We start from the raw sequence: 12998 nt of genomic DNA on the forward strand, positions 1-12998 counted from the left end.
CATGAAAAATCTAATCAAAGAGTGAGAATTAAATGAATCTACTGCTAATACAACCCAACAGCATACTCCACTGACTGAAGTAGTTTGATGACCAATGAATGGGCAAATTTAACGTGCCTAAGTCCTGAACTGAAGAAGTGAAGACTGAATAGCTCGGTTCAAATAAAAAATAATCTCTGGAAGAAGAACTCTAGACATTTTTCAGTATCGCATTGCATAGGGTACAAAAACCTAAAATACGTCACAACACCAATGACCACTATTCCCAACCTGCCGTAGCATGATCTTTAAATATGGATTATCTTTTTAAAAAAACAACGATCTTCCAGCAAATTCCACGAGTATCAAGTAAAAGCATAGCATCAATATTGACTGGAAGTTGGGTCCCCAAAGTTGGATCCCAAGTAAATAAAGAACAACCAGCAATGTTTGTTGGTAAGAATTAAGGGAGGAAGAGGCTATTCACACAGGGAACACATTCTCGAATGGTGGGAAACAGTGCATTAAAAACTGCCCATTCCCTAAAAGGGTGCCCTTCACTTCACTATCTCACACCATACTGCGATCAAATTTAGAGCCCAAGAAGAAGGTTGAATATTAGGACATGGTGTTTCCTGAGGACAGAAATGGCACCTACATGAAGTACTGTAGGAAAGTCTTCGTGAGAACAGAAAGTGTGCAGCGTTAGAATATGACAAACACAACGAGGGACTGAGCTATTTACTTGCAGCGTAACATTTCGAATGATATCAAGGGACACTTCTACATTCCAGAATTAGAAATAGTGAACCAACTAAAAACATTGTACAGAGTGTCACAATGCATTTTGTTTCTAATAACCCTGTGGTGCCTAGGTTCAAACATTTAATCACCATAATATATGGAAACAATTTTCTGTTCTACCTCCGATATTATTATGTAATTTGAGACATTTTCCAGTGATACTGATTTGAGAACCCCAATTATTGATAGGCATTATCTGAACCGGCAAGAAATTCCAACAGTGAAGTCCTGGTATGGTTTAATGGGGGTCTGACAGACGGGGAATAACACTTTAGAAAGAGGAACCTTGTGCAGCTTCATCCTTGTGTGTTTCTCTAGTGAGCAAAAAAAATCAGGTCAAATGTAAGAATCTCGAGAAATCGTGCAGATGGTCCGAGGTGGAGAAATCAATCTGTACAAGAACACTTTTTCTTTTTAATTGAGGCTCTGGAAAGGCTAGGTTGATCTGAGGAAGCCTTGAAACAGGATCTAAAATGGTGGTTGCTCCGTTATTCTATTATTTGCCCTTGTTGAGTCTAGCTATACGTCACTTACTTCACACTGTGCGGCTAGGGGCTGAGAATGATGCCTGTAGTCAGCTGTACTGATCTGCGTATGCTCATCTTTCAGTGTACTTCTAGTGCGATCAATTACCAGTATCGCAAGTTGAAACTGGTTAAAGGGAGAGGGGGGATTACTGCACACATCTCCAGCTCAGGCAAAAACGGTGAAGGGAAAATTAAACCAAAAAAGGAGATGTGTAAATTAATATGGGTAAAAGGAAACCATTAGGCACTAAATGAATGGTCAAACATGTAACACTATCAAACACAAGTGTGGATTATGTTCAGGTGCTCATCGGTTAGAAGGAAAAAACTGAGTGAGCCATTAGGGAATATAGAGATGCTCACCATTAGATGGGGCTAGGAGAAAATGTGGGTCCAGAGTAAGTGCTTTACATAGATACTCCCTCCCCAACACATCACAAAATGACAAATTCTCCAAAATACATTTTTATAAAACACGTAAATAAGTAATATCAATAAACAGTTTTTTTCTGGTTAATAAATGCTTTCATTTTGTAATCTTCTTTCCACCATCTCACATAACTTCTAAAGATAATATTTTTCTTTTAGTACTGCAAACTAGTATTCCTTTAGTGGAAAGACTTTTCACAGAGAATACACCATATAGTATGGAAATGTGAATTGAACAGATGTACAGAACTCTAGTTTGAACAGCCAAATCCAAACATGGACAAGAGAGGCTTTAGTAGAGGACAAAAAGAGAAAAGGCACTCACATGCACTCACACTACTTACAGACACTTTGTACATTGCTATCACGTAGGCAGCAGCAGCATCTAGACTGCCACGAGACCACTTTGAAAGAAGGTAGGGCAATGATAAAGGGCAGTTTTCCATTTGTGTTATCCTCCCCACACCTTTGTAGATAGAGGCTGTTCAGCGGGCTCACATAATTTAAAAAAGTAAGCTGTCAATATTTGAAGTTACCTACTTCATCACCATTAAATGTCCAAGTCAGAACTATGGCAAATCTTCTAGTTCAAAGTGCAAACCAACATGATAGTGTAAATTGCTAGATGCAGTATATCAGATATGAGAGAGTGAAACATTTACATAGTAACGGATTGGTTGTTGGTCTGATCAGTGGAGTTGTTGATATATCCCCGCCAACCTTTCTTGTAATGCCTTATATCACTATTAACTACAATACATACAGATGAAAAAGTTCTCCTCCCTTCCATCCACTTCAAGAAATTAGTGGCATCCAACGCCAAATAGCCAATTTGATTAATCAAAAACTCATGACGTTCCAGTAGTAGTGGCTAAAGCTCAAATTCTAGTTGTTGCATAATGTGTGAGGACAAGCCAAACATTCCTAAACTCGATACTATAGCTCTCCATCGTGGGCATCCTCTGAATAGTCACATATCTTATTTTACTTTTAAGTCCCAAAGCTTTGTAAAATATTTTTTAAATGATCTTGATTAACTCTTCCTCCCTGACCACAACCACTCATGCTGTTGCTGCTTTGGAGAAGTGCCACATCTAAACACGGAAGTTTAGATGTGAAAAGAGGCCACTGCTGGACAGTTTCCATTGTAGCTTTTCGTTATATTAAAGGTTTCATCTGTTGTGGCAGGTAGATGTGTATTACTTCCAGAATCATAAAAAGAACTAGATCCTTAGTTAAGTATCACGAAACAGTGAATATTCAACCCCCACAGAGCACAAAATACACACTTTGTACCCAAATAGTAACCCAGATTGGGCCACTTCAGCACTGAAAGCTTGTATCCAAGTGGTAATGTGTACAGAAAAGATCAACATTTCCATGAGGCCACTTTGAAGATTTGTACTATTAACCAAGGAAAATTATTTAAGAATATTTATCAACAGCCCTTACGTTCCGGTTTCTTTATCCTCAAATATCTAACATCGATGATTCACACCTAGAGATGATTCAGTTCAAAGTGCCATTGTTATAAGCACATAGAATAAGAGTGTGCAAAGTCTATTTAATTGGAGTGACAGGGCATAGCATGAAAACGGATGTAAAGTGAACTGACTGGCATGATATTAATGATTATATTTGTAAGGAAAAGTGTCTGACTTCTAAAAACCACAACATTGTTGTGAAACACAGTCGATAGCTCATGAAAGGTTAGGTCACAGAATTCCATAACTTGTTGAGCAGATTCCAATGCAACTCTGAACAGCACTTTACGCTGAATATATTACATAATATTTGGTCATGAACACAAACGAGGGCTTCAGCAGTTTGCCTGTAACATACTCTAGGTTTAGGCCAAATATTAAAAGTCGATCATTTATTAGTGTACTCTCAATTTAACTATCCGGAGTGAAAATATCTAGGTTTCCTTGCAGGCCCTTGCCCTTCTTAAGGAAAAGCAACCTACATATACCACAAGGGCTTATGACCATGGCGAAACAGATGCTATGAGTCCCATCAATAGAAAGAGGACAGCACAAATTGGGCTGTCTTTGCCTGAGAAGAGGGTTCAAGAAGTCCTCACATAACTACATCCTATTCCTGCTAACAGGAATTTGGAGATGCCTCCATAGCTGAGCGAGAGTACATCGAAGAGATATTTACACATGTTCAAATCACTGAACATATTCTTCTCAAGCTCACTACTGCACTAAATACTATTCCATTGTTAAAGGGCTTCAAAAGTCTGAGCCAAATCAACTCGGGTTTAGTTTTATAAGACTCTGACCCCAAACATGGGATGACTAAGCCATCAAAGAGTATGCCATGACAAGAACTTTGGTTTGTACATGAAACCTAAATCGAGGTTAGAAAATACACGAATGACTTTTGAATGCAACGCCAACATTTATGCCCAAGCAACAAAATGTAGCAGTTCGGGTGTTAACATAATAGCCTGACTGAATGCTAACTTTCCTTCTTCAAAATTTTATTTGGTGTCTTCTAGATTATTTAAAAAATTGTGTTATGGTTTCTGGGTGTAGTTCATAAAGAATATGCAGCTCTCAGTGCTACGGAGCTCTTGGTGCACAATTTTCATCAGGGGTACCCTCCCGATTTCCAGGCCTAGAAGTGCACTGCTCTGGAAGGTAGCAGGTGAATTCATAGAAAAACGAAAACAGAGACCACATTAGAGGAAATCAAATCATGGAAAAGCAGTTTTAAGGAAATACAAAAAAATATCATAAATTAAAGGAAAGATTTTGCATTTTAAAGAAAAGTTAATTTGAAAGGAAGTCCAAAATTACATTAAACTTGAGTGGAGTCTTGAACTACTGTAGGGGTTGTGGGCTCGGGGATGGATGAAGGGGGTTCTTACAGGTCAGGAATAATTGGCGTTAGGGCACAGAATGGGGTTTCTAGGGTTCATAGATGGGTGGAGTGCAGGGCTGGTGAGAGCTTTTTAGGGTTCACGGATGAGTGCTGTTTAGGTGTGTGAGGTGTTTTGAAGTTGCATGTGTTGGCGTTCTGTCGGGGGTTGAGCTCTTCCATCACTGTTTGCTCACTGAAGGCTTCAGGTTTCAGGGACAGGTGGAGTGTATGGGTTGCAAGAGGTTTTAGTGTTCATGGATGGGCAGAGTTAGGGCTGATGAGGGTGTCTAAGGTTCAATTATGGGTAGTGGCAGATGTGGTGAAGAGTTTATACGGTTCAGGATAGGGTGGAGTCTAGGGTAGTGAGGGGTTTGAAGGATTCAGGGATGAGTGGAGGTTAGATGTAGAAAGAGGGTTTTAGGATTCAGGGATCAGTGGTTTAGGGTGAGGAGTCCTTCTGGGTCATAGATGGCTGGTGTTGAAAGGTGATGAGGGGTTTTTTGTTTTCATTTTTTTTTTTTTTAGAGTTCAAGGAAGGGTGGAGTTTGGGTATGCTGAGGTGTTTTATGTGTATGGGATGGGTGGTGTTTAGACGTAGAAAGGGGTTCTAAAATTCAGGAATGTGTGGGGTTAGGTGTAGTGAGTGATTTTAGGGTTCGGGGTTGGTGGATTTTTGGGGTAGGAAGGGCTTTTAAGCTTCAGGAATGAGTTTTGTTTAGGTGTGGTGAGGGTTTTTTGGGGGCAGGGATTGATTGTGTTTAGGGGTTGTGAGGGGTCAGCAATGGATGTTGTTTATGGGTGGTGATGTCTCGGAGAATGAAAAGCATCTGAAGCAATTGTCTGACAATGTAGACAATATAAATTAGTACCCTGAAGAAAAGCACTGAAATAAATATCTCAGACAAAAAAAATGAAATTTAGACCTGTAACCACTGCATTTACACATAATAAATAAGTATTCAAAAGCTAATTACGTACCAAAAAAGTTCTATGAATTGGTCTCCGAAAAGGTAAATGCCATTCATTCTGAAAATTTCCATTAAACCATTAAGATGAAATGGATTTTCAGTATCACTTTTCTATGAAATCATATACAACCCTCTGTAAATCCAAAGGAAGACCAGTCAATAATTTGCTATCAATGTAGTGCAACTTTTCTGGAAAAGAAGTACAAAACCAGTAGCATGTAGAAGTGAGAAAAAGAGCCAAAGTAAGCTTGACAAGATATTCTGAAGAAAGGTCTGCGACAGAGGGTTACAAAGAAGTTCCACATAGACGTTTATTATGGGTTAGTATAGCTATGTAGTTTGTCATTTCCTTGTCATCTGCAACATCATAAACTTTGCCTAACCTCTATCCTGGAATTTGCTTTCACAAAATGCTCACTCCCTTATATATCTGTCCCATATTTTTAAATTCTGCTAATGACTTATTCCTTCGATCGTACAAGAAGTTCCATCCATTAAGCACTTTCAGTGAACGCCCTCTTGCAAACACTGATGCTTGCCAGACACGTTTTTCTTAATTTTATTGAACACTAGCCCTAGGCCCACTAAGCCAAGATGTTATGCTCAACGTTATTGTATTTAAACCATGCGGTGTAATGTCTTGATTATTCAATCACTCTTTCTTCCAGACTAAACATATCTAAGCCCTCACCTCTTTTCTCATAATCGCTCGTCACAATCTATTGTAGTATCTTGGTGGGTTTTCCTCTACAGTTTCTTCAATCTATTGATGTCCTTCCGGGGATGTGAACTTCTCAGCTGCACACGATACTGAAGATAAGGTTCCATACGGATTCCAAAGTGTTTTGTTTCCCTGCTGGTTATACCTCTCACTCGCAGACATTTTCCAGGCTCTTCTCACTGCCTTGCCGGAGAAAGCCATTGGATAAGATGGCTCACAGATTTATTTCTTTATTGATGGTCTACAAGTCCAGTCTTTCTCTACACTCAACAGCATGACTTTCAACATTGAACAGTCTGATTTCACTTCCATTTCATCTGAGATCCAAGGGAGAGTTTTCATAGCTGGAATAATGTGGTACTTCAGATTTAAGCAGACTCTGATCATTTGGTTTAAAATTGTCTGCATTTTTTTAATTTTGGGGGAACCACACATAGACTGTTGCAGACGTGGAAGTGGGATGATACAAGGGCCTTCAAAATCTCCCCTTGGTCATTGATTTGAGGATCCAAAAGTCACTGTTCTTCATTTCTCATGTTATCTTTGTGGAAAATGTGAGTCCTAACTTGAAAATGACCTTTAAGTCAATTTATTTTTGGGTTGGGAGGTGGGTTTCTAAATTGAGTTTAACAATAATTTATTTTTATGCAACGCTAATTACAAAACAATTTAAATTTGACTGCTTGAGTGGAATTAGTCCTACATAATCTACAACGGCTCTTTTTCCATCGGGAAACTGATTTGTGTCTCACCAGCATACATTTAAAATGTGTTTCTTTTGGATGAGATCACGTTTTGGCAAAGTGGCAGTTAAGCACAGGACAATAGATAATTTAGCAAGGTTAACCGGACTTTGATTGTTTTAACTTCATAGGAGAGGAAAGAATACAACTCAAAGCTGAGTATGCATCACTATCCCAGTGAATTTAGAAGAATTACATGGTCATTGGTATCTTACTAGCAAAGACATCTAGCAGCACCAGGTCGGCTGGAATGACTTTGCATCACGCCTCAAAGAGGTATTTTAATGAAATGGAACAGTTTAGTTGGCGTGCCTGTTGGGACTCAATATATTTTTAGAGTTGTTTTGCGACTTCAGCTTCCAAAGCCTTGCTTGGAGAGGTGATTTTGAAAAGCATGGGTGCCGGAAAGAATCGTTCAGCTTATTGATGGCATCTTCTAGAACTACGTCACAATCATGTCTGAATACCTTGAGAAATCAACATAGTATTAGGAATGCTGTTAGACCCAGACGCATGTAACTATATGGTCCTTGAAGAAGGATAATGAGCAAGGGGCAACTGGGAGATTGGATGCTTTTATGCTACCAACAGCTGAAGTACTTGGAACTGGAGAAGAAATTTGAAAGAAGTGAAGGCGTTTCGGTTTTGAAAAAGGCTGATGGGCAGGTAGGGTGAAAATTCAGAGATAGATTTTGCTAGCGGATCGTTTGTCATTTGCAGGTCTTTCCAGTGTTCTGGAATGGAGCCAGGCATACTTTTAATGGCTGCTTGTTCTTTTCTGTCCTGCAAATCATCCTGCTTGAATCATTTCACTTATGAACTACCCTAAACAGTTTACAAGGTACTACCATGGAGCCTTAAGAATTCTGCAGTGGTAGAATCTCATATGCAAGCTGCAAGGTTTTTTGTCTTCAAATGCCTTGGTCTTTGTCCACCCTTGTTTCAGATCGAGGCCATAACTGGAAGTTTCAAGTTGAACAACTTTCCTGCTCATAATTAGTTCTGGCTATGGTCCTTTCATTTTGAAGGGAGACCACGATCCATGTCATCTGATGTGGTTAACATAAATGTCTCTAGAAGTTGTAGAAGATAGCTTGCAGGCTTTTAGAGGGTGCATCCGGACTCAAATTTTTGCTGAACTTGGCGTGTGACACGCTTTTGAGCGACTTGAAATGCATCATCGTGGTATTAAAGCATTAAGGCTGTTTGTGACATGCTGGAATGGTAAATGAAAGGTAGGCCAATTTATGGATTTTAGCAACACTACACTATCAAATTTCACTTTCTCTCAGCCACGAAGCATATTGGCAAGGCACTGCAATAACGTGCAATTCAGCTGCCTTTCAAACAAAAATGTGTCAGGCTTCTTGAAAGGAAATTAAGCAATGATATCATCAGGAATGTGGTTCCATGTAGTGGAAAAGTCCTCTTAAGGGCACACGATTTAGTAGTAATCAATCAAAAAAATTCCTTAGGACCGGTTTATGATGTGGTTGGCGTACTCCGATCCGTGCGTATTCAGTTCAAACCTGTCGAAATTTAACAGGGGAAAAGCACATGGTATTTACCATCCCATGGGAGTTTATTATGTTAAACACCAAAATCTGCATGTTAATCCCCATAAACTCATAATAGGTGCTATTTATTGTACATGATAAATAATGTACCGAGTGTTAGTATTATTTATCAGGTGTGCTAAATAGCATCTATACTCCTAATCAGATCCTTTGTCTTGAAAAATCTCCTTAACACCTTCAGGTTAAGCCTAATCCGGCACAAGTTCTTCAAGATTTTTATGCGCCTCACTAGAGGATCACAAACATGTGTTAGTGTTGAATTTTATATAAAAAAGCAAGTCTGGTGCTGAGGCTGCCTGAGTAAATAGTTCGATGCCCTTGTTAATCTAATAAATAGAATATTGTTTTCAGCACACAATAGATGCTTCCTTTTGAGAATTTGTTAGATCAGGCAATGTCACAGTTCAGAAATATTCTCAAAAGCCAGCTTGGTATCTTATAGTGACATTTAGAAGGCATAGATATGTCAATTCAAACACCTCTAGGTGTCAATTATACATCAGAACCTTAGACAACCACCATTGTCTATAGCACTTCCTAGACAATAATAGTTTAAGGAGGAGTGGGAAAGAGAAACATTTTAAGATTATTTTGAAAGGAAATTATGGTCTCAAGTTATCCTCCACAGTAGTGATAAAACAGCATTGCACTCTGGAGGACAGGACAGAAAATCAATGAACCCTGCTCAGGCTTACCCTCAGGTGACCCCAGGATGGATGCATGGGGGGCAAGGAAGTCTTAGAAACTAGAGTTGGCTTCTCTTTGGAATCAGTCTTGTTTTAATGGCAATCTTGCCTTTATATAGGGTGTGCCCTCCCCGCATTGTGGGGGCTCAGAAAATGAGTGGACTCCATATTTGAACAACACAAGGAACACTCTGATGGAGTTCAAACCTATATGAAAGGAGGTCCACGTCCGCAGCTCGCTTGATTATGAAATGTTTTTTTCTGTTGGTCATACTTCTAGGCATCAGCAATTTACAAAGCTCTCACTCCAATTAAATCTTCATACTTTTACTTTACATGCTTTTGTACTAAGTGGAATTGGCCACACTCTTGCCTAACTGCAATGCAACTGATAGAAGCGGATTACACAGAATAATCATCAGTAAAAAGTGATGAATAAAATAAACTAGTCGGAAATCTGAAACAGTCATTGGATATCCAGGCGTTCACAGCACGACTAGACGAGGCACCGCCCATTGCTTCCATCTATTTCCGTGACTGGATGATCAGAGCCAGGCCTTGGAGCTTACAAGCTCTTGTTCCTCAAATCCTGGGTGAAAATGGCAAAGTTCTGTATTCTTCACCCTTCCTGATTACTCCCAAAGACAACCAAATCCCTTTAGGGTCAACGCGACTTGATCATTACCTGAACACATACCTAGACAAGCTTAGGAATAACGCAGGCTTCTGACAACTTTTGGCAGGAAAAAAGCTTGGCTTCAACTCCTTAGACATGAGTTTGCCATGAACCTACATTAGTTCTCCTTCAATAACTACATAGCCATTGGAAAAACAAGTCTGAGCACATATTGCAGGCCAAAGAGCTCACCTTTCTTTAGACTGTCACTTTAACCAGGCCTCACACAATTGTAATGTTTGGGGTGTAGGAGAGGGAGAGAGCATAACTGAAGTAGGACTTGGTTGTAGGGACCACTGTCGCCCAGGTTCTTTTAGTCAGGGTTGATTCCTTTGTCAATATCACCCTCATATCTCTTCTATCCTGTCTCAGGATGGCAGTAAACCATGCTTTGAAACAATTCAGTTCACAGTGTACTCATTACTTTTCACGTGGCAGTAGCAAAAAAGAAACACAGAAGGTGGACATGTTTATATTTTGATGACTAAACAAAAAGATGATAACTAGCAACATTAAAAAAGCTAAAAACATTTCACAAGGTTTTGAGATATCAACAGAATGACGACAAAGAACGGTCTTAAAAAAGGAAACCAACAAACATCCCACACTGGAGAAGCCATGAGGTAGGAAAGGAGGAAAACTAAACAATTAACCAAAACCCTCTCTGTTGTGCCCAATCTACAAGCTCTCTGCACTGAGGTATGACATGGTCATGGGTTTTGAAATGATAAAAGGAGTGGCTTTAGATTATATCCTCTTCTTATCAGAATCTTTATTGGCCAGGATGTCCGTGATGCTAGGCACAAGGAAGGCTGAATAAAAATAGTCTACTGAACAAACAGAGAATACTGTGATGGCACTACCAATGCGGTTTATAGGGTAGGTATGTGCCTAGAAAACGGCCGAGATGAGAATGGTTCATAAGCAGTGGTAAGGCTCCAAATGATACCCTGATGCATATTGTACACCGAAGCGGTGGTGATAAATACACACACTTATGGCAGTGCGAGCGAAGAATGATTAAGACTGCAGGAACATCAAATCAGTCACATACAACTATTTGTACTAGGAAATCTAAAAGAACAAAACCAACAGTGCAAGTGGACATGCCCCCTGGCAGAAAAGGGAGAAGCCTGCTGCCCAAATTTGCCCTAATGCTACTGAACTACTGGTTGGTTGTTGGTGTTTATTTACACTGGCGCCGTGCCCCATTTGTAAAGTGACAAGTTAGGCTTATTCTTTTGATGTCTTTTTTACTGCTCTATAGACTCTGCTATGCAAAATGTAAAAATGTATGCAAAGAACACAATGGGAAGAATATACCAGACCATGAGCTACAGAAATCTCCCTCCTCCCAGGGGCCTTCCTCAGTGTCTCCGCTTTGCTGCCAGGGAGAGTACAGGCAGCCTTTTACTCAGTGCATTCTTGGAAAAGCCCAGGGAGGGCAGCCAGTCTTTCTCTCCCATGGAGAGCTGCCAGTCCCTCAATAACTGTTCTTCTAAAAGCACTCTGGCAATGATTCGGCTCATGTAGGAAACGTCTCTCTTTGTTCTAAAGACAAGCTGTCAAAGGAACCTCATTTTGTGCGGTCTAATGTCAAGCCACTGTCATGGTCACTCAGCTCGCAGGAAGACCTCTGGTCAGTCCATACCAGTTAGCATTGAGAATTCCGATTAAAGTCTTGCTTCTTCTGCCTCTTGTGGGAGCTGCAAGAGGATCATCTTTTCTCTACTGGCTTTCAAAGGGTCGCCTCCACTCTCACTTAATGGCCTGATCAATCAGACCCTTCAACCATTCTCAAGGTGAGCTTTGATCCTCTTTTACACCGTTTCGAAAGGTAACTCAAAATGGCTTCCCATCCCAACTACAAAGAGCCCTCTGACCACATCTTCTCCAATGCCCCGTGGACACAGCAGTACGTCTGTGCTTCTCACTCCTTCAGGATGAACTCTGGCAAAGTCTTTTGCTTGTGATATCCATAAATGATCTGGAAAAGTACAACTCTTTCTGTTCCCACTAAGCAAAAATCTGAAATAATTCCATCCCAAACGCAGAGAAAACGGAGGCAGTTTGTCTCATAAAAAAACACACACTTGGCAGCATCTTTGCTCCTACTCCAAGAACAGTGGTGAGTCTTTCTTACAGGGAGAATTCTGGCAGTATCTTTGTCTGCTGAAGTGAAGGCTTCGCCAGGACCGGTCTACACCTCTGAGGAGTGCACGGGCTGCAACTGTTACACTCTGCTCAAGGTGGCCTCTAGCAGAGGTTCTTGCATCCAAAGAAGGGTTTTTCAAATTTGCACCAAATGCTCAAAGCCCTTCAGGTGTCGACTGGTTATCTCCCTGGAATATTCAGGTATGAAAAACAGTAAAGATGGTGTGTTGTCCTTACTGCATACGATCTGTCCGGAATGAGTCCTCCACTGACGGGTCCGTTAAAAGGGCATATGGGTCACTGAGCATATTCAATCCATCCAAAGTGAGTGGTTCGATCCTTAGTTCCTCATCCAGGCCCAAGGAGGCGTCTACCTCAAAGCCTGGAACTCCAGACAGGGCAGATGTGATTTCTTTTGAAAAGCCTGGCGGGGAATCACCTGAGGGCAGGAGAAAGAAAAGACAATTGTTATAAGGAATGTAAGGGGAAATATTTAACTGATGGCAAGATTGGTTTATTGAGAGACACCCACAGTATAGAAATCTCAGATCATTCATCACAAGAGTAAATGTGTTTGTACAAATCTCACAATACATTGGCATCTTGATGTCGATCTACAGAGAGAGAGAGATAATATGCCATTTAAAATTAGCTCTGTAGAATGGAATACTGAGGTGCATTCTGAACAAAAGTTGACATGATATACTTAATTACCTACCACTGAAATCTTGTGGCTTATCCTATGAATAGATGCATGTGCCGTACTGAGGCCCTCCCAAGACTCAATTCAAGGCTAGGCAATAGTACATGGTGTTGTGCACTTCATACACAGAATTACTGTAATTCCCTCCGCAGAGTGGTGG

General features: G+C 40.3%; 1 protein-coding gene across 3 annotated transcripts in view; it reads right to left on the reverse strand.

Moving 5' to 3' along the window:
• Positions 1–705: 705 nt before the first annotated feature.
• CRTC2 (CREB regulated transcription coactivator 2) overlaps positions 706–12998 on the reverse strand; it is a 195622-nt gene continuing 183329 nt past the window's right edge. For all 3 annotated transcript variants that reach the window (XM_078668462.1, XM_078668460.1, XM_078668461.1), the window contains one exon: positions 706–12574. In XM_078668462.1, the coding sequence (XP_078524588.1) occupies positions 12369–12574 (206 nt within the window). In that variant the 3' untranslated portion in view covers positions 706–12368. The remainder of the gene's footprint in view (positions 12575–12998) is intronic.

The sequence above is a fragment of the Lissotriton helveticus genome, chromosome 12 (genome assembly GCF_964261635.1).
Source record: "Lissotriton helveticus chromosome 12, aLisHel1.1, whole genome shotgun sequence".
In the NCBI taxonomy this organism is placed as follows: domain Eukaryota; kingdom Metazoa; phylum Chordata; class Amphibia; order Caudata; family Salamandridae; genus Lissotriton; species Lissotriton helveticus.